Source organism: Epinephelus lanceolatus, chromosome 22, assembly GCF_041903045.1.
Source record: "Epinephelus lanceolatus isolate andai-2023 chromosome 22, ASM4190304v1, whole genome shotgun sequence".
NCBI classification, from domain to species: Eukaryota; Metazoa; Chordata; class Actinopteri; order Perciformes; family Serranidae; genus Epinephelus; species Epinephelus lanceolatus.
In genome coordinates this window covers 21,129,431-21,156,240 of record NC_135755.1, presented here as the reverse complement: position 1 = coordinate 21,156,240, position 26,810 = coordinate 21,129,431, and the positions used below count along the sequence as shown (strand labels likewise).

Sequence of the window (26,810 nt, the reverse complement as noted above, 5' to 3'; positions counted from 1 at the left end):
TTGATAAATGTGTTCCACAATAACTAAATATCTTCATGTTCTAGACATTGTAATAATCACTACAAAAATATTTAAGACATTTTACTTACTTAAATCTCGACAAATCCAGTCCAGTAAAACAAAAGTTTGCAGGTTGTGTGAGTTCATGGCCAGATGACCGGACCTTACGACACATTTACTATCCAATAGCAGTGCAAGGATAAACAGTGGGGCCCACTGACTATGTAAATGTGTGTTTTTCTTTTTTAAACCATTATATATATTTTTAGAGATAGTTAAAAGTGATGTAATTTTGCAACTGTGGGTTTTTCTTCTGGGGTAAATGTCAAGACATGTTCTTATCTGCCAATTACAGCCCAGTAACCAGAAGAAAAAATCGGCATTGTACGTTCTGTGAATCACTGATTTTTACATTTGTACAAATTCACGTGATGCATAAACGTTCAAAGGTGAGATGGGACGCTGCTGCCAAGCTGCAGACCACTGCTTGCGACCAACAAACAACAAACCTTTTATAGTCCTGCCAAAAGTGGGTGTTTTTTAGCGAAACATCAGTTGCAATTCCAGTTGTGTTTGTGGCACCAAAAGCAGGTAACATGATCTTCTCCTGACCATAACCAGGTGCTTTTGTGCTACAGCATCACCGCTCATTAATCACAGCACTGGTAGCATATATGCTAATTAATAGCAGTGTTTACATCAGGGCAGGGGGGAGGGAGACTCCCCTCCCCAGTGTGGGGAGGGATGGAGTGATGGAGGTGTGTGAGGGGTAATATTGCTTGCTCTTGCTGTCCTTTGGTCTCCAGGGCAGCGGTGCAAGGCGGACATAAACAGTCATAATTATGGCTTATTGAACAGCAGTCAGAAAGGGCCTGGGTCACAAGGTCACGGCGAGAGTGGCTGCAAGTGTGTGGAGCTGGGAATAATGCAGGTGAACACCTCCGCTGCCCGGGCACGTCACGCTCGTCTGCAGTTAAATGTAGGGCAGTAGGTCGATTGCACCGGATGATCTTTGCAGACCTGGAGCGGCAGGAGTATTTTCATGAATTGATTTCTTCCTGGAAGCATAATGGCATGTGGAGGGGAGGTCGAGAGAGGGAGAAATGATTTGAGGAGGTCATTAAAACCCACACATAGCCGTGCACATTATGACTGAGAGCTGCCTGTCAAACCACAACACTCATTTTCAGCTGCACTATAGTTTATGTCCATCACAGCTGGAGCATCATTTCTGTCTAAATGGCCTTTCATCAGCAGGAAATTGTCCTGAAAGATAAACTATTAGCTTTCTATGGAGCTTATTTCTTCTCCATGTGTTGAAGCTGTGGTCAGACTGAGTAATACATGTGCGTCTTCATCAATACTCAATGACACAGGCAATGAGCTGCAGGTGACACAAGGACATCCAGTCTACTAATATGTAACTGACCCTAGAGCGTCCCTTTCAACCATGATATAGACTTCTATCCTCTGAACAGGAAAACACAGGAATGGATTCAGTGCACATGATAAACAACTACAGCCTGAGACAGGACTCACTGCTCTTACAGTGATTTTCAATATGGATGCTGCCACTTTTTAAAGGTTCATCTGAATTATGAGGTACCAAAGTTACCAGATAAAACTTTTACTTTATAAGCGAAAGACAAAATTATGAGACAGTAAGTCAAAACTACGGACTTTAAGTCAAAAGAATGACTTCATCAAACAAAATGACAAAACTGTCAGCTGTAAATGGGAATATTAACTGTAAATGATAACATTTAACATCAAAATTTTGACTGTATAGACAGTTAAGACACTAAGCCAAAATGAGATAAGTAAAAATTCAGACTTCAGTCAAAATTCTAAGATACTACAATATAGATTTAACTTACTAACTATAAGATACTAAGTCAAAAGTTAATTATGAGTTAATTAGTCATCTTGTGAGATCCTAAGTAAGAAGTACAAAGTAATAAGTATCAATAAAATATATAGTATTTTAAAATCAAAATTATAAGATACTAAAAAAAAAGAAGTACAATTCTGAGGTACTCAAGTCAAAATTATGACTTAATTTGTCAAAATGATGAGGTACTAAGTCAAAAGTATAAGACAGTATATTAAATGTATAGTTTTTAAGTCAAAAATATGAGCTAGTAAGTAACAGCCATGAGATAAGACAAAATTTAGACTTTTTGAATCAAATTGTAAGATCCTAAGCATAAGATGATAAGTCAAAACAAAGTGTTTTTACATCAAAATTATGACATAGTAAGTCAAAAATATAATACTTCTTTAGAGTATCTTTATTACTGCTGGAAAGGTGGTCTTTTCATAAAACTGGGCTGTCTATGCCATAGAAAGATGCAAATACTTGTGAAATTAGTGCTATATAACCAGAGACAACAGAAAATTTAATGTGGCATTTGCTTTTGCTCAACAGGTAGGAAACCTACAACTACCAAAATGCACTGCACCACACCGGACCAATTAACGCTACCACCAGTGGGTGACATAATGCGAGCTTGTCCGTTTTGACACAGGAAACAATGTAACACCCAGCTGGTAATAAATGATCTTGAATTACAATTAACCCTGTCAAACTTGGATCAGCATCACTTTTCTTGGGCTGCTTCCAGACATCTTTCACAAGTATTTAAACCTTTTAACCCTGTCGGCTTGATTTTCTTCAGAAACATGGGAAAAAAAAGATAATAAGAAACTTGGCAAGAAATGTCCTGCAAATTGTAAGAAAGCATAAGATTTAGAACATAAAAACTGCATGACAATGACAACAATAATTAAAAATAAGCTAGGGAAATATGTCCAGAAAATTTTGCAAAATTTAAGTTGATTTTCTAGGATTTTTGTTTTTAAATTTTCAGGTATTTTTTGTACTTTTTTTTTTTTTTTTTTTTTTTGCCAATTTTCAGGTATTTTTTGTAATTTTTTGTTGCCAATTTTCAGTTAATTTTCTTGTACTTTTTACAATTTTTTTTTTGTTTTTTTACAATTTTCAGGTATTTTCTTTTTTGTACTTTTTTTATTTAATTAATTTCTTGTGCTTTTTGCTTTTTTTTATTTTTGCTAATTTTCCAGGTACTTTTCTAGTAGGTTTTACAATTTATTTTTTTTTTTGGACTTTTTTTTTTTTGCCAATTTTCAGGTAATTCTCTTCTAATTTTTAATTCTACTTTTTTGCTAAAAAAAAAAAAAAGAACACAGAAGACAAGAAACATGTCATCCGATGGACTTGAGCTGAGAGGTAAGCATGGATCTGAGCGCTGGTCAGGTGGACCCACACTGTTATGACATAAAGCTGGTTGAAAATCAGTTGAGTGTTCCTTTTAGTCAAATTATGAGATACTTAGTATAAGATATTAAGTCGAAAAATCCCATAATTTAATGTCAGAAAAGTGCACACAGCACCTTGTTAAACTACCTGTGAGACAGGTCCGTGATAATAAAAAAGACGCTAACATTATTCATAGTCATCTTTGTCACTTCACATTTTCAATCTGTATGCGACGGCAAAATCCAATAGATTTAAACAGTCTGTTCTATTGCATCAATGGTCTGATTGTTGTTGCTCACAAAAACAAACAAACCCAGAGGAGATGCTTCCCATCACCCCGCTGCAGTCCCTGAGTGGGCCTTACTGTTTTTGACATTTGAGCCACAGGGTGATGGCACACTGTGTTAGAGAGACACAGCAGTGAGCCCCCGTCCAGAGGGGACGACATGCAGCTCACCCCTCAACTCCTGCCAACAAATAATTCATACTGCTAACATTTACTTTGTTCAAACGCTGCCCGGTCTTTATCCACCGCCCTGCCGGTGAGCCTCAAAGTACCTGTCTGAGGTGAATCTCGTGTCTAAGTGAAGTATATGGAAGCTTTTAAAGTTTTGCTGCAGTGGAGGGAAAAGTTAAGTGCTCGACAAAAACGAAATCCACGATAGATTTGATCATCTTTAAATAAATAATAAGATGGAGCTTGACATCCTCTTTAATACACAGTAAGTGTACAATTCTCTGAGCTTAACTAAAGTCCACCTCTTAAACAAATGAAAAGACACAAAGAATCCCTTGAAGTTAAATTACAGCAGACGAACCCAGAGGAGTAGGCGGACTCCAACTGTGAAACCCAAAGCTGCACCAGGAAGCATCACACTCTGGCAGCCTCACACAGAAGACAGAGGACACTGTTAAATTTCAAAACCTCATTTCCCAGAAATGATGAAACATGGCATTAATAAAACTCACACAGCTTTGGCCTGAGCTTCTTCCTGTCTGTGGCTGCAGGTCTGGATGTCGAGACTTTTCCAGGAGGTTCAACAGACTGCATTCACAGAGTGAATGCTGTTAATTAGAAAAGTAGTTCCTCAATTTAAAAATCTACTAACTAAATGAGTGTTGAGGAGGAATGAGCCAATCAAAAGGCACTGTTTTTCATCTTCTTCAGAGGCCTGGTCGAGGGTCGGAGGTCGTCAGGTCCATGGGCGAAGCCACAGTGTTCAGCCTGCAGGGGGCAGCGCTGAGGGTGGTGGTCATAGAACCAGCAGGGGCGAGTTTTCAGGGCACCGGGGGCAACTGGCTTCCTCTGGGTATCCGCCCTGGAGGACTTCCTGTCCCGCCAGTCTCGTATGTACACCCTGCCTCCTTCCACTGAAAGAGAAGGAATGAAAAAAAGTCACAAATAAATCTGTTTCTATAGAGTAGCAAAGTGGAGGACTTATTTTGGGAATCCTGAAGGAAACAACCTGTTTATTTTCTGCATACTATAGAGACAAAAACAGGCTGAATCATCAGTGCAAAATATGAAGAACTGTGTTTGATAATATCTCACTTTTCTGTGGGGCAGTGGGAGACAGTAGAGCAGGGATACTCAACGTGCTTTGCCTGGGGCCACTATTTCAACCTTTCTACATTTGCTGTCTTCACTCATCTTTGGTAAGAGGGATATCCAGCCGCAGCAGCCCTACACAGGTCAGGTGTACACAGGGGTGTTTCTAGGATTTGCTTAGCCCAGATCTCTGTAGGTGGGTGCGGGGGATCCTCGTGTGGTTCTTTTTTTGATAAACAAGCTCTATTTTAATGGGTCTGTATGCACTCTGGCAGCTTATTTAAATTCAAAGATGGAAAAAATCCCATTGTGTATCAGATACTGTGTATTAGAAAATGGTCGGTGGGCCACCTGGCACCCTATCATGGGCCAGATATGGGCTTAAGTATTGCTGCAGTAGGAAGATGACAGGGGAAGAGGGAGGTTGAAGGAGACACTCCATCTGCTGACCATGACATGTGGCTCAAAGCTTGCCAAAAAAAAAACCAAAAAAAAAAAAAACCTAGTACCCATTTAACCCTTTGAAACCTGAGCAAAGTAGCTTGATTTCTTTTAAAAACATGGGAAGAAGGCAACAAGCAAAGAAAGAAGAAATTACCCAAATAATTAAAAACAGGAAAATTAGTTTTAAAAAAAGAAAGAAAAAAAAGAAAGCAAAGTTAAGTGAAGTAAAAAAAAAAAAAAAAAAAAAAAAAAAGTTTTTTATTATTTATTTTTTAAAAATAAATAACGAAATGACATGGAAAGGGTGCTTAAAAATTACAATAACGCTCTAACATAATTTCAAAATGTGATAAAAATAATTATAAATATAGTTTTCCCCTAACTTTTGTCTTCTTTTTTCCCTATTTTTTAAAATAATTTTCGAATTAAATTATGTATTTTTTTTTGCAATTTGTGGGACATATCCTACCAAGTTACTCATTGCCTTTTTTCGCATATTTTATATTTTATATATTTTTTGAAAGAAATCGCACTGATGTGTTCAGGGTTCAAAGGTTTAAATACTTGAGAAAGGCGTCTGAAAGCGGCGCAAGATATATACATATATATATATATATATTTCAAATATCTTAATTTTGTGCTCAGTGTTAAAAAAGAAGGTTGTTGCTAAAACGGACAATGTCGCTTTAAGATAGTAGAAGCTGCAGGTCACGTGTCATCCTCCAAGCTCGAGCATCAGCACTGTCATGCCTCTTGGTGTCTGAGCAGCAAAGTCGTGAGCTAATCAGCTTACCTTGTATTTTGACATATGTTGTAGGGTTGTGTGAGTCAAAAAAAGACAGTGAGCTTTCGTTTTGTGATTGCTTCTTCAGTTTTTGGATCCATGGGTAAGTTAACATTTACAGACAACAGTACGCTATGTAAAGAGAAACATTATCGATTTTTAACCAGCACTGTGTCGTTGCAGTGTGTGCAGACGAATGGAGTTTGGCTGGCCCCTGTGCCGCCAACGCCCAGAGCTCCCCGTTCATTTGCGGGCGGAGGTTCATGCTAATATCCATGCTATCGCTTTGACACTTAAACTACAGCAGCAATCTGTTTGCAATGGTAATGGATTACATCCAAAAAGTAACCACACCCCCATTTTCTGTTTTAGAAAGAGCGTTAAGTGAAAAAGAGGAAGTAGCAATGGCTGGAGTGGGGCTTTAACCACACATATGAAAATACTTTTATGTAGACTAGCTGTGAAAATGTATATAAAGCATGTGGTCCACCTACCTCTGAAGACTTGGTGGTTGTTCTTGATTAGTGTCTGAAGGCCTCCACACTCCTTCTTCAGGAGCTGCAGGGTTTCCTGCTCCAACAGCCCGGCGACCTCGCTCACAGAGAGGCTGCCTGAGGAGGAGGGAGGAGAGGAAAAGAAAGGGATGAAAGAGCAACAAACAGAGTGTGACAAAGGAGCGGGAGGAGGTTTATCGATGTTACATTCATCAATATATTAACACGCTGCTTCAGGCATGCACTGAAATCATTTTTATCCACCACTGCGGAGTCAAAAAAAAGAAGTATCCAATAGCTTGTGTTGATGTCACCGGTAGTTTGGAGGGAGGCAGAGCTATGACATCGTCTCAGTGAAAGTGCTCCAGGAGTGAAAAGGTGATCAACGCTAAATACGGAACATTTTACAGGAAGGGGAGGGAGAATAAAAACACCTCAGTCACTGTCTTGCAGTGTAAGCCTGCGCTGTGAAGTGTGCTCAATTAAAGCTGCTCCAACAAGCAGTCAGAGCAACCAGCATGCATTTCACCGCTGGATCTCCCACCAGCCTTTTAGAGCGTGAGTCACTGCCGTCACTCCCCCAGTGGGATAATAATTTTAGATACCAAAGAGCAAAAAAAAAGTAGAAAGGTGGATATTAAAATGCATAAAGCTGCGAGTTAAGTGAATAGTAAGCAGATAAATGACGTGCTCGGAGCAGCACCCGGCCTTTGGGCTCCCTTTCATGATATTTTCTGTATTTCTGCTTTTGCCCTTTTACCCCCAGAGGAGAATTCAATCAGGATTGACCTTTGCTTTGTACAAATGACAGTCTTTCTCCTCTGTCCTCTGACATATTGGAGAGGGACACACTGCAGGATTTCCAATGCTCCTTTGTGCCGTTTCATAACAATATTTGACCTAAATCTGCAGACATCATAATGCCATCTTCATCATACTTTTACACAAAATCTCTGGAGGCGCTCCAGGCAGCCCCTGCTGGCTTTGAGTTTAATGAATATGAGAGAATTTCACTGTCTTTGCCTCTGATCCAAGCTCACTTGGGAAAAGAAATAAAGCGCTAATATTTAATTTTACACTAACTCTACTTTTTCTAAAACATATTGTCCACCCAAATACATCCTAAACTTAGCCAGCCATATTGCTGAGTTAATCCCTGAAATATGCAACACACTCCCACATTCACAGACACTCGCACAGCCAAAACGCAGTCCTGCACTGCCGAGTGTGAAACTGGGCAGACTGCCGTCCTACAGCCCAGACGCCAGGGAGCTCCAGGCCTTAATATAATATCAATACGCCGTTTAGAGCTGCCCTTTACTGCCTACAATGTTAATGGGGATTAATGGGAGAAGGGCAGTATTGACAGAGCAGACTAAGACCAACAGAGATGGTTATTAATGGCTCCGCGTCACGTGCGGTTGGATTTGTTTTGTTTTTTTAAAGCTGAACATCCACTGTGCAAAAGATGCCCGGTGATTGATTCTTTGTTGATGATTGTTTTTGCTGCTTAACCTGAATCAGAATCAGGCTGAGTGGAGAAAATCAGTGCTAAGAGTGCTGAGTGGTGAGTCAAACGGTTGAAAGGACCATTACAGAGAAGCAGCTAGCTATTAGCTAGAGCTGACCATCGGTGCCACAGTACACTTGTTCTATAAAAGTAACAGTTTAAATTGGTGGTACATCAAATACAGTCACTGTCTTTAAAAATAGATTACTGGAAGAAGTTACTTTATTTGTTTTTGTTTTATTCATCTTAACATCGTGTCCTAACTGAATGCGGCGCGAGAATCAGTTTGATTGCATTTTTTTATAATAAAATGTACCTGGCAGTACTTTACCTGGCAGCAGCGTGACACAGTGCTGCCTTTTTGAGCTTAACTTTTCTTGAACGCCCTGTTTCTGTTCCGTCCTGTTGCTTGCGTAAAAGCGCCACAATGAATGAGGAGCAGCTGACTTGTAAAGCTGAAATGAGTTATCTACAAGTGACCTCCTTATATAACTACACAAGCCTGAATAGGTGGCAGCTGGCTGGAGGGAGATCAACAACCTATACTGTTATTTACAGTAAATATCATAATATAAAATGTGTGCTCTCTGTTCAAAAAGTACAAATGTAAAAAGACAGCAAGTGCTCACCCACATTTTAAGAGGTTATGCCTCCAGTGGAGTGCACAGCCTGGCCTATGTGGTTTGTTTGTGACATAACAGAAGTGCATATTTAACAGTTTCAGTGTGAACAGAGAGTAACGCTTGCTTGCTGCAAGGACGAGGTGAAAAATTCATATTCGGCATGCGTTTCCCATAAACAGATTAAAAAAAAGTCTGTGCAGTGCACCCGCCACGCGACAGCGGCAGAGGAGAAGCACGGCCTGGGCAAAGACGATTTTTAAGTACTCTGAAAGTAATCCAAAGTATTTAGAATATGTTATTTAGTTTGAGTAATCTAAAGGAATATATCACAAATTACATGATGACATCCTCTCGATCAAATCTCGGCCTTTTTGTCCATCCCCTGCTCCAACCGCAAACAAGTGTTTGCGCATTTGCTGTTGGCCCCAACGCTCTGAATCTTCTTCCCCAGTCTATCAGGTTTGCTGAACCTTTGGACTGTTTTCAGCGATGTCTTGGTTTATGTTAGTTTGGTCTGTCTCTCATTGTGCTGTCTTTTTTTTCCTTACAATTTAGTTTACAGTCTAACTTATTTTAAGGAACACTTCACCCACAAAATGATCATGCCATGTCATCCTCAGTCATGAGGAAAGTCTTGTTTTCCCCACATGCCAACAGTGGGCGAAGAATCCAAAAACAGCAAACTTTAGAAATTAATGAAATGTGTGTTTGGGAAGTACTGAGCATACGACTGGGTAAATAAACCTTGGATTATACAGGATGAGTTTTGTGAGAGTTTGTTAACAGGTGTTTAGGTATAGTTTTGCTGTTGTTAAACGTGGTCCCCGTTTACTTCAATTAATCTGCAATGTTTGCCGTTTTTGGATTCTTCGTTAACCGGAGGCATGCAAGAAAAACAACAATTTCCAACAATTAAATTGATATATTAAAAGGTCATTTTGCAGGTGAAGTATTCCTTTAATAAAGACTTCATCATGATTTAATATTATTGCCTCTCAAAACCTAAAAATGTAAAAACAAACAAACAAAAAAAAGAGTTTACTATCTTAGCCTGTGAGTCAGAATTACCCAAAGGGGTCACAAGATGATTAACAAGTTGGGAAAGATGAGAAAAAAAACATGTTTCTGCGACAAAAAAACAAAAACACCTTTTTTCATATCTTTCCCTTTTCTTGTGAAGTAAAATCTTGTGAAAAGCCAAAATAGCACCATCCCACTCATAATAATAAAAACACTCATAGAAACAGCATTATGTAGGACTGTTATCTTCATTACCTCATATGTGGTTATGATTATTCTAGCAAATGGTGTTCTTTAAAATGTTGTGAAAAAGTGAAAGATGCAAGTTGCAATTTTCCAAAGCTCAAGTTGACATATTTAAATTGCTTATTTATTTCCTGATTCATGCAAGCTGCTTCTGTGTCTTTACATTTACATGAGATACTGAGTGATTTTTTGACTCACTGCACCTGTCTTTGGAAAGAAAAAGTCTAAAAAACACATTGTACTGATTTGAGGTTTGGTGCTGCAGAGTGTAATGCATGTTGGATGTACAGCTGTGCGCTGACTTTTGTTCTCAGCATGATTACATAACTACCTGAGCCCAGTCAGCAGAACAGCATGTATGAATTAGTAAAGCTACAGCAGCCAGCTTCACACATTTGCACATTTCACACGTCAACTATTCGAAACACCAGAGAGAGAGACAGTATTTTGTCTTCAGGGTACAAATGTCGTGCTTTCAAATATTGAATGTTTCCTCAATAAAACGCAGTCTGAAGTTAAAAAGTTTCCTGATTTTGATGAGGAAATACCTGCACAAAGAATATTTGAATAAAGATAACATAAATCCAAATCTGATACTTGACATTTTTTGATGATCAATTGATACAAAAAGGAAAAATCTCTCTCTCAGATGTCTATCTATCTCTCTATCTATCTGTCTATCTATATCTAAAAAAAATAGCACAGCTTTCTTAGCCCTCAGTCAGAGGTAATTTCATGACTGCTTGTGTTGTGTTAAAGCTTCAATTTATCACAATCACAGGTGGAGAATGTAGACATCCAACACCAGATCCACACGCTCACAAGACGACAAGCTGTCCTTTTTTTCTGCCTTTTAGTTTATGAGCTAAATGTCTGCATTTGAGATGTGAAATAAAGAGACTTGGCGCTTGGGAGCAACTGATAAGTACAGTATGTTCAAAAAAAATGTGGATTTACACTAAAGCCAGGATGCTATATAACCACACCTCTACTGAAGTATCACTTCAAATATCAGAAATGAATAGATTAAATATACTCATACTCTTTGAAGATGCAATAACTGAATCTCAAAGCTCTTTCGGTGACTCTGGATCTTTTCAATATAGGCTGGCTCACCCCGAATTTACCCTTTGTTCTTACACAGCAGATTACTGGTAGGAATACCTCAATACAAATGCATACTCATGCATAAATCATAGACTGTGGTGCATTATTCATCCAGTCATCTCTATACAGGGTTACAGACTCCCTTCACTCACCCTCCCTCATATTTTCTACCAGTAATTTCAGCACTGATATCATGACAGAGAATTTTGTGGTTTAATCTTAGCAGTCCTCATCTCCTTATCTCATTCATACTGTGTGTCTGTGTGTGTGTGGGAGCGGTGGTGCAGAGGCATTGACAAAGGTGATGCGTCGGCGGTGTGCATATGTGTGTGACGCGGCGCGTGTGGCATACTCTGTACCGTGCAGTGCAGGAAGTGGTTGGCAGAGAGTGAGATACAGGAGTTCAAAGTGGCATCGCTGTGTGTCACGAAGGCCCTGCCGACTGGTGCCAAGAGGGGGACAGGGTGTTGACGAGGGAAGTGGGGGGTTGGATGGGATGATGGAGGTGGGGATCAGATGAGAGGCTCAGGCTGCAGAGGCTGCCGACCTGCCACGAAGCGCTTGGAAATATATTTTAAGGCTGTGACGAGAAATGTGAGAAGTGATTCATCCATGTTGTTAAGAGCGTGTTCAGGTTACGTCTACAGAGAATATGATGTTGACGCACGCTGTGTGCATTTTTGGACGTGGAAGCCATATTGTGGTCTTTCATATTGACACCTGTGCCTGCTATGATGGTCAAGCAATGGTATTTGGACAAACTACACAGGTTAAACAACATAGACCCATATGAGCTTGCAGGGCTGGATTACAGATCTGATGTACTACCTCCGCTCACATACCTCATCACTGTGATCTCATTTATGGACTGAGTGCATACACTCTGGTAACAGAGATAACAGAGCGCAGATCTCAAAGATGGCGTCCCCATCCTACACAGCAGGACATACCTTTAGGTTCCTCCAAGTCATGGATCTTTGTTGTTTATCTTGAGTAATTTGTCCAAATGTCACTGCTTGGCCACCAAACCAGGCACAGGATATGAATGTACAGAAAAATGTAACACAACCAGCGTAACCAGCCAGCACTAGCTCCAACAGTCACTACAAGTCACCAGATGATGTCATACGCTCATATGCATTTTGGTGAAGTGCATTAATGGAGGCATTAAAACCATGCCAAATTCTTAGATTTTGAGCTAAGCTAAGCAGCTGTAGCCTTATAGGAAATGGACAGATATGAGATCGTCTTAGCCGTCTCTCTGCCAATTTAAGTGCAAAGAGCAAATACAAGCACTTTAGGATCTATATCAGAGAATATATATATATATATATATATATACACACACACACATTATATATATACATACATATACATATATATATATATATATATATATATATATATAGATATATAGATACATATATACACACACACACACACACACATATACAGTACAGGCCAAAAGTTTGGACACACCTTCTCATTCAATGCGTTTTCTTTATTTTCATGACTATTTACATTGTAGATTCTCACTGAAGGCATCAAAACTATGAATGAACACATGTGGAGTTATGTACTTAACAAAAAAAGGTGAAATAACTGAAAACATGTTTTATATTCTAGTTTCTTCAAAATAGCCACCCTTTGCTCTGATTACTGCTTTGCACACTCTTGGCATTCTCTCCATGAGCTTCAAGAAGTAGTCACCTGAAATGGTTTTCCAACAGTCTTGAAGGAGTTCCCAGAGGTGTTTAGCACTTGTTGGCCCCTTTGCCTTCACTCTGCGGTCCAGCTCACCCCAAACCATCTCGATTGGGTTCAGGTCCGGTGACTGTGGAGGCCAGGTCATCTGCCGCAGCACTCCATCACTCTCCTTCTTGGTCAAATAGCCCTTACACAGCCTGGAGGTGTGTTTGGGGTCATTGTCCTGTTGAAAAATAAATGATCGTCCAACTAAACGCAAACCGGATGGGATGGCATGTCGCTGCAGGATGCTGTGGTAGCCATGCTGGTTCAGCGTGCCTTCAATTTTGAATAAATCCCCAACAGTGTCACCAGCAAAACACCCCCACACCATCACACCTCCTCCTCCATGCTTCACAGTGGGAACCAGGCATGTGGAATCCATCCGTTCACCTTTTCTGCGTCTCACAAAGACACGGCGGTTGGAACCAAAGATCTCAAATTTGGACTCATCAGACCAAAGCACAGATTTCCACTGGTCTAATGTCCATTCCTTGTGTTTCTTGGCCCAAACAAATCTCTTCTGCTTGTTGCCTCTCCTTAGCAGTGGTTTCCTAGCAGCTATTTGACCATGAAGGCCTGATTCGCGCAGTCTCCTCTTAACAGTTGTTCTAGAGATGGGTCTGCTGCTAGAACTCTGTGTGGCATTCATCTGGTCTCTGATCTGAGCTGCTGTTAACTTGCCATTTCTGAGGCTGGTGACTCGGATGAACTTATCCTCAGAAGCAGAGGTGACTCTTGGTCTTCCTTTCCTGGGTCGGTCCTCATGTGTGCCAGTTTCGTTGTAGCGCTTGATGGTTTTTGCGACTCCACTTGGGGACACATTTAAAGTTTTTGCAATTTTCCGGACTGACTGACCTTCATTTCTTAAAGTAATGATGGCCACTCGTTTTTCTTTAGTTAGCTGATTGGTTCTTGCCATAATATGAATTTTAACAGTTGTCCAATAGGGCTGTCGGCTGTGTATTAACCTGACTTCTGCACAACACAACTGATGGTCCCAACCCCATTGATAAAGCAAGAAATTCCACTAATTAACCCTGATAAGGCACACCTGTGAAGTGGAAACCATTTCAGGTGACTACCTCTTGAAGCTCATGGAGAGAATGCCAAGAGTGTGCAAAGCAGTAATCAGAGCAAAGGGTGGCTATTTTGAAGAAACTAGAATATAAAACATGTTTTCAGTTATTTCACCTTTTTTTGTTAAGTACATAACTCCACATGTGTTCATTCATAGTTTTGATGCCTTCAGTGAGAATCTACAATGTAAATAGTCATGAAAATAAAGAAAACGCATTGAATGAGAAGGTGTGTCCAAACTTTTGGCCTGTACTGTATATATATACACTGCCTGGCCAAAAAAAAAGTCGCCACCTGGATTTAACTAAGAAAATAGGTACGAGCCTCCTATTGGATAATTACTGCATGGGCGATTATCTTTCAGCTGGCAACAAGTTATTTAACCCCAACTGGTGCAATGAGTTGCTTCTCATTTCCTAAACAACCATGTCGAAAGACACATCCCGTGGTCGTGGAAAAGATGTTAGTCTGTTTGAGAAGGGTCAAATCATTGGCATGCATCAAGCAGAGAAAACATCTAAGGAGATTGCAGAAACTACTAAAATTGGGTTAAGAACTGTCCAACGCATTATTAAAAACTGGAAGGATAGTGGGGACCCATCATCTTCGAGGAAGAAATGTGGCCGGAAAAAAATCCTCAATGATCATAATTGGCGATCACTTAAACGTTTGGTGAGATCAAATTGAAGAAAAACAACAGTAGAACTCAGGGCTATGTTTAATAGTGAAAGTAAGAGCATTTCCACACGCACAATGCGAAGGGAACTCAAGGGATTGGGACTGAACAGCTGTGTAGCCTTAAGAAAACCACTAATCAGTGAGGCTAACCGAAAAAAGGCTTCAATTTGCTAGGGAGCATAAAGATTGGACTCTGGAGCAATGGAAGAAGGTCATGTGGTCTGATGAGTCCAGATTTACCCTGTTCCAGAGTGATGGGCGCATCAGGGTAAGAAGAGAGGCAGATGAAGTGATGCACCCATCATGCCTAGTGCCTACTGTACAAGCCTGTGGGGGCAGTGTTATGATCTGGGGTTGCTGCAGTTGGTCAGGTCTAGGTTCAGCAACAGTATGTGCTCAAAGAATGAGGTCAGCTGACTACCTGAATATACTGAATGACCAGGTTATTCCATCAATGGATTTTTTCTTCCCTGATGGCACAGGCATATTCCAAGATGACAATGCCAGGATTCATCGGCCTCAAATTGTGAAAGACTGGTTCAGGGAGCATGAGACATCATTTTCACACATGGATTGGCCACCACAGAGTCCAGACCTTAACCCCATTGAGAATCTTTGGGATGTGCTGGAGAAGGCTTTGCGCAGCGGTCAGACTCTACCATCATCAATGCAAGATCTTGGTGAAAAATTAATGCAACACTGGATGGAAATAAATCTTGTGACATTGCAGAAGCTTATCGAAACAATGCCACAGCGAATGCGTGCCGTAATCAAAGCTAAAGGCGGTCCAACGAAATATTAGAGTGTATGACCTTTTTTTTTTGGTGGTGACTTTTTTTTTGGCCAGGCAGTGTATATATATCTATATATAGATATATATATGTATATGTATATATATATATATATATAGATATATATATATATATAAGAGGTCCTTTATTCCCTATGCCATACAGGCAGTTAACACAGAAAGACTGTATCGAGGAACACTACTATTTTATACGATGTGCTCTCTCTCTCCCTTATTGGGAGATTATTATTATTATTGACTATTTGCACTATTGTATCATATATATTGTAAAATTGTACGTTTTTAATGGTGTATTGTGTTATGTGTCTGTATGTATCTTTCATGTTTTTGACAGAAGCCAAATACAAATTTCCACTTAGGTGGACAGTAAAGCTAGTTATCTGTCTATCTATCTATCTATCTATCTATCTATGCTTTTGACATATGTGCTGCAACATAAAAAATATTATGCCACAAAATGTATAAAAACATACAGCTTTTTAAATTTGTAGTGGCTACAAAACTGAGCTAATGATGAGAAAGCCACAGTTAGCCTTAGCGAAAGCTAAAGCTAAAGCTACAACTAAACTTACTGATATTTGCCTACCTACTTATAAAATGTATCAATTTTGATAAACTGAAATCTTGGTAATTGCGTAATAATAGTAATTCCACATAACTAAATGAGACAAAGGCTAACTTCGCTAATAAAGAAGCAAAATCAAACAAGCTAAAGCTAACGTAGCTAGCTTAGCAGATATCAGCAGCTACCATGTCAGCTTTCACCACTTCAACTTCATCACACCTAACGGGATAAATTGTGAATTGTAAAACAGACACCTAGCAAAACAGAGATGCATTTAATTATTTAATATAAGTATTATGTTGGTTCTTAAAGTGAAAATAATAGGCCTAAAAAGTTATAAATGAAACATGACAATCTTTGTATTCATTTTGTTTGCCAGCGAGCCTGAAATCTTTGACCCTTCAAACTTCACTGCTTCTACAGATACTTCTCGGTTCATCTGGAGAACATATACAGTATATACTGTATACATATATCTGCCCTGTAACAGATATTACAAAGTAATGAATTCAGAAATCCCCAAAGTGCACAACAACAACACTTGGCTTCACAGATAATGCGTCCTACTTTAGATTTAATCTGAACCTCTTCATCTCTACAGTAGCAGCTCACGTCCAGGGAGACTTGTGTGATTTGTTTGTTTATCTCGGATGTTTTGTTGCGGTTTACCTCCTTGATTCCAGTCACTGGAGGTCCCGTCATCACCAGTCAATCCTAGAAGAACATTGGCGACCCGCAGGACAACGCCGTCAACAAAGTCCCGGGGGAGAGCAGCGCAGTTTCGAACCGTTTCAACCCTGTCTCTGGGTTGGAACCCTGCTCCCCAGCTGCCATCGGGCGTCCTGTCAGTGTCTTTGTTCCCATGGCAACAATCACCATCATTTCTGATCTCCGACCTTTGAACTGCGGCCCCAGGGGCAGTCTGATGGCTCTGGATGTAATGAGCTCTTCGCTGCTCTGCCTCAGCCTCGTCAGATAGCTGGTAGTTTCTTGATTTTCCCACCAGACACACCTGCATGAAAAAAAGGAGGTGAATGTCAGGACGACTCCCATGGGTGCTGCAGCTCAAAAGTGTATAACAGAAACTCAGAAGGAGGAATAGAAATCCTCAATATGTGTGTTACTGTGGACAAAACAAACAGCGCTATGCCAACACTAATTATTTTGGATATACATAGTGATGTTTGGGCGGCTGTTGCTTCTATGTACAAAGTGATTATGACTGATCGCTGTACATTTAAAGTCCAATAAATACTTGCTTGTTCTTATTATGTGTCCATGTGTACTGAAGCAATTAATGTCTGCCAGCTGTGAAAGAAACATCCCATTGGGGACAATAAGGACTTGATTTATTTCTGTCTGTCTATACTAAATGAGCCTCAGGTGGACAAAAGGCGGGACGCACAGCTGTGCATGTTTGAGGAGCAGGAATACAGTTTATGATCATTTTTGAGAGAATTCTAATGATCTGTTTTTGGGAAGAAAATATGTTCATGTTCTCTGCTTTATTGGAAAGTCACAGAAAGATGGGAAAGATCAGACAAAAAAGAGATGGCATGCAACAAAAGTCAGAATAACACCTGCGACTTCACAGGTGTGAGGTACATGTGCATGAGCTGATTCACTATGTAGTGTTTTTAGACACTGTCAACGCTGTGAAATGTTACGAGACTATGAACATGTATACATCAACAAATTAGATACATCATTTCTGTTACTGCTGTCCTAAAATATTACAGATACAATGAATGCTACAGTAACTGAAACCTTCATTATGTGGTGTTTGTACTTTTCTTTTCAGAAAGGTCTAACCATCACATTTATTTTGTCTTTTAGGCAGACTCCCCTTACGATAAGGCTCAGACACAACAAGCCAACGTCAAAGAACTAGTGGCGACAATTGCACTTAAACACACCACAAAGACTACAGCCAACAGCCAACTAGCATGTCCATTCTGCACCTGCATAAGAGGAAACAACTGTCCATAGCAGCAGGCGGTGGTAGTCTGTATTTGTAATTCATGAAAGGAAAGCGAAAGACCGTCAGGACGGCTTCAAGAAAGAAAAAAGGTATTTCGCGTGTGCTAGCAAACTACACCGCAAACCATAAGGAACCGTTTCTTCTAAAGAGTTCAACGGCCAAAACTATAATCTTATCTACGCCCTCTTGACCAATGGGGATTCAACATACTGAATGGGCCGAAAAACAGCCAACGAGGGGTGACAAGGGCCGACAAGGGCCGACTAGTGCCAACAGTGCAGGACACACCACAAAAAACAGTGCCAGAGACACTCACCAATGGCCCAACACTGACTGACAGCCGACCATTGGCCTGGTGTGTCCTCCAGTTGTAGGGTTGAAGTCAGAAGCAATTAGGGTTAGAGCAAAGACGTCATGGTTAGGGCTGGTACTAGTCAGTCACAGCACAGTGGGACTAGGTGGAGCACTGTTGCTGATTGGCTGGAATAGTGTTGTGAGGCTCTGTCTGAGCCATTTTGTTGCTTCCCATATTAGAGCCAGAGCTGCGTATGAATATCATATTGAACAGAACACAAAGCTGGCAGACTGTGAGGAGATATTTGCTGAGTTTGACAAAAAGTGTATTTGTTCAGAACTGCTAACTGCACCTTTAATTGGACTTTGTAACTTGTTGTGGAGTATAGCTTTAAAAAAAAAAAATTAAAAAGATGTCAATTACATAATATGACAGCTGTTTAAGGATTGTGTAAAACACAGGAAGTCAACAACATCAGCTTTTGGCTGCAGCTCTGACTGGGACCTACCCGTTTGGTGGACGGTATCCTCAGGCAGTCCTCCTCAGTGTTGAAGCCGCTAACTTGGCTGACCTCCGTGATGAAGTCGATGTATTCTTTATACTGAGACTTCTTACACTGGCGTCTCTGATACTTTGCATAGAAGTCAAAGAAACAGCAGGGGAGGACGAAATACCGGCAGGAGTACGATGACCTGCAATCAGTGAGATGAAAACACAGATTCTTGACCAGTGCCAAAGAAAATTAAGGTTATAAATCTTTTGACTTGTTTTTAAGATTCTGAATCTGTACGACAAACAGGAAATAATCCATTAAAGAGATTATCATCTGTAGACACATTAGAGAAAAGCAGATATCTCAGACTGAGGCTCAACATCACCATCAGGTGGTCGCCTTGGGAAACACAATCTGACACACAGGAACTAACACACACACACACACACACATATTCACACATCCTCCTTCTGCACATAATGCTATTCCAAATTGGAGAGATCAGCTGGCACTTGAGCTGCTGAGTGAGATTGTGTCTGCTGATGACTCGCCTGGCAGCTATAACGGGGATCCACGGTGTGAGCTCGTCCGAGTGGTTCCCAATCAGCCAGTCCGTACCCGGGAATAAGAAGCTCTCGCTGGGAGTAATTGCCTTTTCCTGAAATAGCAAAGACCCGAAAAGCACAAGAGCTCCTTAGAGCGGGGAAGATGCATGCCAGTGGGATTTGATTCTAATTCACTTTATGGAAATTAACTAGAAAAGGGAAAACCTATTCCCCTCTCAAACTTTTAATATATCAAATAACACCTGTCAATGTGAAATTTATGAGAACTCATTTAGCCTGTGGCCTGGTTGGTTGTGTGGATTTAACCACTTTCTTGAAAAAACACTGACACTTAGATGATCAAACATAATCCAGAATTTCTATAAAACATTTCATATTCGGCTCAGGTCCATCGCCAACATCACAAATGATGTAGGTTAAGAGCACTGAGGCCTGTCAGGTTTAGAGCGAGCCTCCAAATGAAGATTTGGGACTGAGTACAGCACCCCTGGGGGCCCTGAAGGATCAGTCTGCCACATCCGCTCCCAAAAAATCAGTCAATAATAGATGACCTGAAATGGAAGCAGTCAGCAGCTTGTTGTCAAATGACTGACTGAGTCCAGGAGGAGTACAGGAGAGCGCTGTGTTTCTGGGGCAGGTTTCCCTGCAAATGTGTGTATGTTTACAAGGAGTTGTTGTTCCCCCTGTGCACAGGGAGTGTTTTCTTTTTGTAGCTCGCAGCAATCCTAAGTGTAACACTGCCTGTTCCTGTTCCTTCCTGTTTTATTACCATTAAATAATAAAAAAAGACACATTTTCGTTCTGATTTTTGTATTATGCATTTTTTTAAATGGACTTTCACAAATAATTTACAGGTTCATTCCAGGACAGCATCTGACGATTTATTTTCATCATTGATTATTCTGACAAATACATGGTCCATTAATCAATTAATTGTTTGGTCTATAAGTGTCAAAAAATAGGAAAAAAATGCTCCCAGTGCCCAAGTGATGTTTTGGAAATGGTTGTTTTGACTGAACAACAGCTCTGAACCCAAAGATATTAAGTATCATATAAGACCACCAAAATCAGGAAGTCTTCACATTTGAGAGGTATTTATCTTCATACAAAGCTGTTCATAGATCATCAAAATTGTTGTGGATCGTTTTGCTTTCGATTAACTAATCAATAAACAGACCAGCACAAATAATTTCAATTTCACTGGCCAAAGTTTGGTACAAAAAATTTTACATTTTCAAAGTATTTTGAGTGTTATTAAAAGACAACAACTGAGGAAAGTAAACATGTATTTTTTTTTTACATAAATTTATCTATTTTAAAATGTATATCTTTCTTTCTGCAACTCAAATGTAATCCCAAGTGTTCGAAAATTTAAAAAGAACAAGTTTCAAAAATTGAAATACTGGCCTAGAAAAAACAATGGCTGAAATTCTGTACTAACATACTATATAGTATGTAAAAACAGTATGTGAATTTTTTTTAGCATGTCCAAAACCTTAGTATGAAACCAATAGCACATAAAATACAAACTATTTCCACTTACATATCATAGTATGCAAGCACTTGACACTACACCAACATAAATATCCCATAATGCAATGCAGTAGACGACAAGGTTCACAACAAACAGCGACCAAGACAGCTCGGTGGCGTCAATATAGCTTCAGTATTAGTGTAAATATATACGATTTCTCTTTGCAAAGAATGATATATCTTTAAATTTATTTTTACATTACATTGCCTATAGAGCTGAGGTTGGCATGGGTTGCCATGGTTACATGTCTCCAACTGCAAGACTCAAGGAAACTATGACAAAAAAAGGAAAGGACATGACATCTCTGACACTGCTCGAATTTTGCACTGGAGCCAGAGTGTGGTTCCGATCCCAGTCTTCTCTCATAATGACTGTCAGAGCTATGATCTGTTCGGAGACCAATAACAAGGAAAACACACATGCATATTTAGGTAAAAAAAAAACGTCAAAATCACGTAACGTGTGTCTTTAAATCTGGTGGAAGCATTTTCCAGTCAAAGGTCAAACAGCACAGATATGATGTGTTATAGTGAGACTTGCCTACCCCACTAACGTCAATAGAAGTGGCTACAAAGTTAAATGCTAAATTCAAACGCTGTCACTAATGTCACGTCCTTTTATTCCATTATAGTTTCCTTGGAGACTCTCAGGAAGTGATACGGTAATAACAGCTCAGTGGGTCTGAAAAGATATGCTGTTTATTCACACAAAAGTATGTTGAGCGATAGTAAACATATTGGGCATGTAGTGCAACGAATTTCACTTCCAGGTCCACTTGTAGCTGTTCTGGAGCTTTCTGTTGTGTCACATGATCTTCATCAGCACATGATGTTTGCTCCATTACTATGAAGTTAAAAATTCAACCTGGACGTGTGACAAACAGGCAAACATCATGTGGTGATGAGGATCATGTGGTTTAATCAAAAGCTCCAGAACAGACACTAAATGGACTTTGATGTTAGATTTATGTTTTGTGCTTTAGTTCAGGAGACTTTCTGATGTTCTGAAATGTGTCTCAAAACTAACTCAAACTAACAGAGGAATCAACAGTTGGAGCCAAAGCACAAAGCAGCAGCAGCAGCAGTGAGGGGGCGCCGCCAGCTGAAAATACACCTACAGTGTGTGATATGTCAAAAGATAATAACACTAATTAAAAACCTGAATATGGCGACCATAAATCCGCCTTCTCCATGCTTGGCTCGCTCACCTCTAGCACAGTCTGGGGGCCGTACATGTCCCAGATCTTCCTCTTCCGAACATCGATGCCCTTTCCAGGATGCTGCAACACAAGACGGCTTGACGGTCAGCTGCTAATCTCTGACTATCAACAACCACGATGTCTAATTTCAACACCTGTCCCAGTTTGTGATTGGACGTTATGGCGACACTGTGCTGTGGATGTTTTCTATTCAGGGACATGGCCTGTGTCAGTGATTAAGCTGCCGGTGAGGATTCAGCTAATTGAAACACCTCTTCTTTGAGGAGGCGTGTTTTTACAAGACGGACTTAATAGAGGTTAAAAATCTGTTATTCCTTTTGATTAAAAAAACTTTCTGGTGAATGCATCTTATTAGAGTGCTTCTTTTTGCCAATTAGGCTTGTAGTGTGGCTCTGGGATGGCAGTGTGAGTCAGTCAGACAGATGGTCCACCACGAGGACGCGAGATGACTGGTCGCTCTGTTAACACAGATCAAAAATGTGTCGGATGCTCCAACAACAGCATAAACAGGAAGGCACTCTGAAATATAAGAACAAATATATCAGCAAGGAAGGAAACATTAAAAAGCCTTTATTGCTGTGGCTAAATCATAAAAAGCCAACATGCCAACTTTATGATTTAGCCACTACATAAAGGCTTTTTAATGTTTCTTTTCATGTTGATTTATTTTGTCTTAGATTTTGGAGTGCCTGGATCGTCTTCCTGTTTATCCAGATGGCAAACAAGCAGCAACAATAATGCCACTGATTGATTAGTTGATCAAAAGAAAGTAAATCAGCAACTATCTGAACGGTCGATTAGCTGTTTCAGTCATTTTATATGTGCTGATTCCAGCTTCACAATGGAGGATCTGCTACTTGTTCTTATCGTATATTATAGATCATTAAATATTGTTCAGTTCAGTTCAAATATTTGGTAATCAAATTGTAATTTATATGCTTTTTTTTTTTGGTTTAGTTGAGTGATTGCACTGCTATGGAAGCTCATTTCCGACAAGCTTCTCAAAATAAGGACTTACACATCTTGAAATAATCAGTTAGTAGTTCAAAATCATGACTTTGGATTTCAAATTATGACTTAGTATCTAAAGATAATAAAAAACTTTGACAAAATAATGACTTAGAGTCTCAAAATAATATCTAGATATCTCAAAATCATGAGTTTCTCAAACTGACTTGCTTATCTCAAATACTGACTACATAACTCAAATAATTATTAAAATAATGAGGAATTTTCTCACAATAAACTTCATATTATTTCTCATAATTTCACCATGCAATTATTTTTAAAAAAATTTTTTCCCCATTATTTGTTCATTTTAATATCTTTCATTGCGAAGTCGGATTCCACATAAAATCAACATCTACATTTACGGCTCATTTTTCTGAATTTAACAATCGTGCACAATACCCTGAGATCAAAAAGGGATCAAATGTTATAGGAGGCACAGAGGCAGAATTAAATACGGTGGTAAAATAACGGGCAAATACATCAACATAAAATAATGTGCGATTAAAAATAACTAAATAAATAACAAGACCAAGCTGAACATTATCCCCAAAGTCACAGGGCTGCCCTTCCTCCACATCACTTCTCCACTCCTCTGTTTTGCTGAATATTTATTTGTTGTAATGTTATTATTATTTTTTTTATTATCTATTTTTATATGACTTTATTCCTTATCTCATTGGCTTTTTTAATCTGCTGTTATTTTCTGTATCTTTGCCTGTAAGGTGACCTTGAGTGTCTTGAAATCAAAAAAATTAAATGTTTTACTATTATTATTAAATTCACTTTTAAAAAGCACATTATTAAAAGATTGTTTGGTCATTAATAATGTAAGGCACAGCTTCTGACTGTCCTCAGTTCAGTTTTAGCTGTGGGTCAGATGTGGAAGTGCATTTAGTTCATACAAAACTAGGCCAATACAGCCACTGTTATGAGGTTATTAGGTCAGAAACCACCTATCTACGGCAGATATATCACATCATGGTTGTTTTCTGTGGCTTTTCTGGGCTTCCAGTTAAATTTTAACCAGGCAGTAACATACTTTTAGTTTATGACAGTCAGCCAACACCTAACTCACCCCTTCATTGGCCAGTATGTGAACCAGGAGGCCGTTTCCACAGCCCAGGTCCACAAAGGACTGTCTGGCACTCAGACCTTTCTCTGCTCTCTCCTCAGCCCACAGCACCTGCAGCACAGTAAGAGACACTCAGAGCTACTGTGTGTTCACCACAGCTTTCAATCACCTGCAGTGTGACACCTGCAGCTGCTGCTGACACCCTTTCACCTGCCTCTGGCATGACAGTTGCATTGATTTGCTGGGACAGAGCCATTTTTCACACTCGAATTGATTGACTCAGCTTTGGCTGTGTGACCGGACAACATGTGACAGATAGAAATTAGCTTCACCTACACACTATGGACATGTTCGTACACTTAGAAGCTGTGATACACATTTCAAGTGAGTGCAAAAAGGAATATGGCGCATGAATTTTTCAGCTCAGATTAATGATCAATCAATGATTCTGATATTAAAACGACATTAACAACCGCGTTTGAACTCACAAGCAGATACGTAGCAATGGCAACATCCTCGTAGACAAACTTCTCAGGATCTGTAACCTCAGGCCAAACCTACAGACCGTTGGGGGAAAAATACTCAGTGATAAAGATCAACAATTATTAACAGCATTACAGTTTACATACAAAACAGCTGAGCTGCCTTCACCTTGACCATGGCCTTGTACTTCTCCTTCAGCTGCTGGTACATGACACTGTACTTCTCCACCGGCAGCAGGGACAAGGTGCTCCTGAACTCACTGCTCTTGCACTCAGTGGCCCAGCGCACCAGTTTAGGTAGCAGGTCACTGGACAGCCAGGGCAGCTTTGGGTACGCAACGCCATCAGAGAACCACGCATCTGAAGCCAACACGTGCAGCTCCAAGGCCCTGCAGATGGAGGCAGAGTCATCTAGATTTGTACTTTTGTATAACTTGTACTGTTGTTCAATAACACTTGTATAATATTACTAGCTTTTTTATTGTCTGTAAACTCCGGGGCTGCTGTGTCAACTGGTTTAATAAAAATAACACACTGGATTTACTCAAAGATGCTTTGCAGAAAACAAGAAATGCAGAGGCGGAGAAGAAAAACACAGATATTAAGAGGTTGTAGGCAGTTTTGAAGAGGTGTGTTTTGAGGGATTTCTTGAAGGTGGAGAGTGAGGGGGAGCGTCTGATGTCATCAGCAGACCTGAGAGTGCGGGAGGGAGTGTGCCCGTGGAGGAGTTTAGACAGGTAGGGGGGAGGTGATGGGATGAGGAGGAGTTTGAAGTGGATACGCTGGGGGATGGGGAGCCAGTGGAGGTCATGGAGGACGGGGGTGATGTGGTCATGAGTGCGAGAGTGTGTGAGAATACAAGCAGCTGAATTCTGTATATACTGTAGTTTCTTGAGAGAATTTTAATGACAGTTTGTTAGGAAACGTGCCACTAAAGCACAGTATGACACCTTCAAACACGGGCTCAGACCTGGTTTTTGGACAATCAGACATGTGAACATTTCTAATCAACACAGTCACTGCTCACCGAAACACTGTTGCTGTTATATCTGGCCTACATGCTGCTAACTTGCTTTGCATCTTTGCCCGTTGCCAGGCAGCCAACTCTGCATGGGTATGTATGCAATACCTGTTTTATTAACAACATGGCTGACTTTTTGTGCACATATGTTCTGAATAAATTTACATTTTTTGGCACTGATCTCAGCCTGTGAACCTTTTTTGTGGCTGTGTGCGGGTATTTCTTCTGCCATCCTCTCTCAATTTGTGCATTAAAAAAAAAATCCATTTTTGAAGCCATTTCCAAAATACTTGGAAGAGAAATTGATCCAAATCTTACAGCAATTTTTGGTATTCAGAACTGATAAGGCTTGCGGTACGAGGATCTAAGGACAGTTTGGAAACTAATAAATAAAGTGGAAAAAATCAACAAATAAAACCCATGAAAAAAGCTATTTTCATCAAAAAATAAGGTATTCGGACAAAAAAAAAAAACGTGTCATTATGCAAATCTGTACTGTCTTATTTGGGTGATGCTCATTCAGCCACTCACCATCCCTCACAGTCCTGATGGAGGAGCTGCAGCTGATAAATGTTACCCCTCTTTAGAGACACCTGTCCTCCTGTTTCCTCTTCAAATGGAACAAAGGTCACCTGCTGTCTGCCAAAGTCTGTAACACACAAAGACATTTAAAACCCATATTATAGGAGAACAGAGCTTAGTGAAGCCTTTCATTCTGCTCCACTCTTACCTTTGAGTATCACCTCTTTCTGCAGGTTTGTCCCATAACTGTTTACTTTAGGAATAAATGTCCTGACACTAGAGGACCACAGGTTATCCTGTTGGTGTGTCTGTGCCGGTGACACCCTGCTTGTCATGAAGGACAACACATCCTGGGTGACTTCAGCATCATCACCCAGCAGGAGCTGCACAGCCTCTCTGTCCACATCTTTACTCTCAGTCTCCTTCACCCCGCAGAGACGCTTGTTGACAACGTGAGGTTTCTTTATCCACACGTCCACAGCCGACCAGAAACCCTCAGGAAGAGTCTGACAGTCTCCTGGAAACTTTATATCAAACAGTTTGTGCATAACTGAGCATCAGACGCGACTACAAGCCATGTGTTTACAAACCGTGACAGGACTTCCGGGGTCTTTTATTGTGTAGATAAAGATAACTTGAACTCGAACATAAAACTTAAATGTAAAATAAATTGTCAC

The 26,810-nt window shown here is 40.0% G+C and overlaps 1 protein-coding gene across 1 annotated transcript; it reads right to left on the bottom strand.

The window, feature by feature from the left end:
- Positions 1–3,942: 3,942 nt before the first annotated feature.
- trmt44 (tRNA methyltransferase 44 homolog) lies at positions 3,943–26,810 on the bottom strand. Its single transcript, XM_033651789.2, has 11 exons — positions 26,342–26,810; positions 26,143–26,260; positions 24,760–24,979; positions 24,597–24,665; positions 24,112–24,219; positions 22,014–22,085; positions 19,258–19,364; positions 18,722–18,905; positions 16,607–16,949; positions 6,552–6,668; positions 3,943–4,651 (listed from the first exon to the last, which is right to left on the bottom strand). Exons 1-11 carry the CDS (start codon positions 26,679–26,681, stop codon positions 4,419–4,421), a joined length of 1,911 nt encoding a protein of 636 aa, XP_033507680.1. The 5' UTR covers positions 26,682–26,810; the 3' UTR covers positions 3,943–4,418.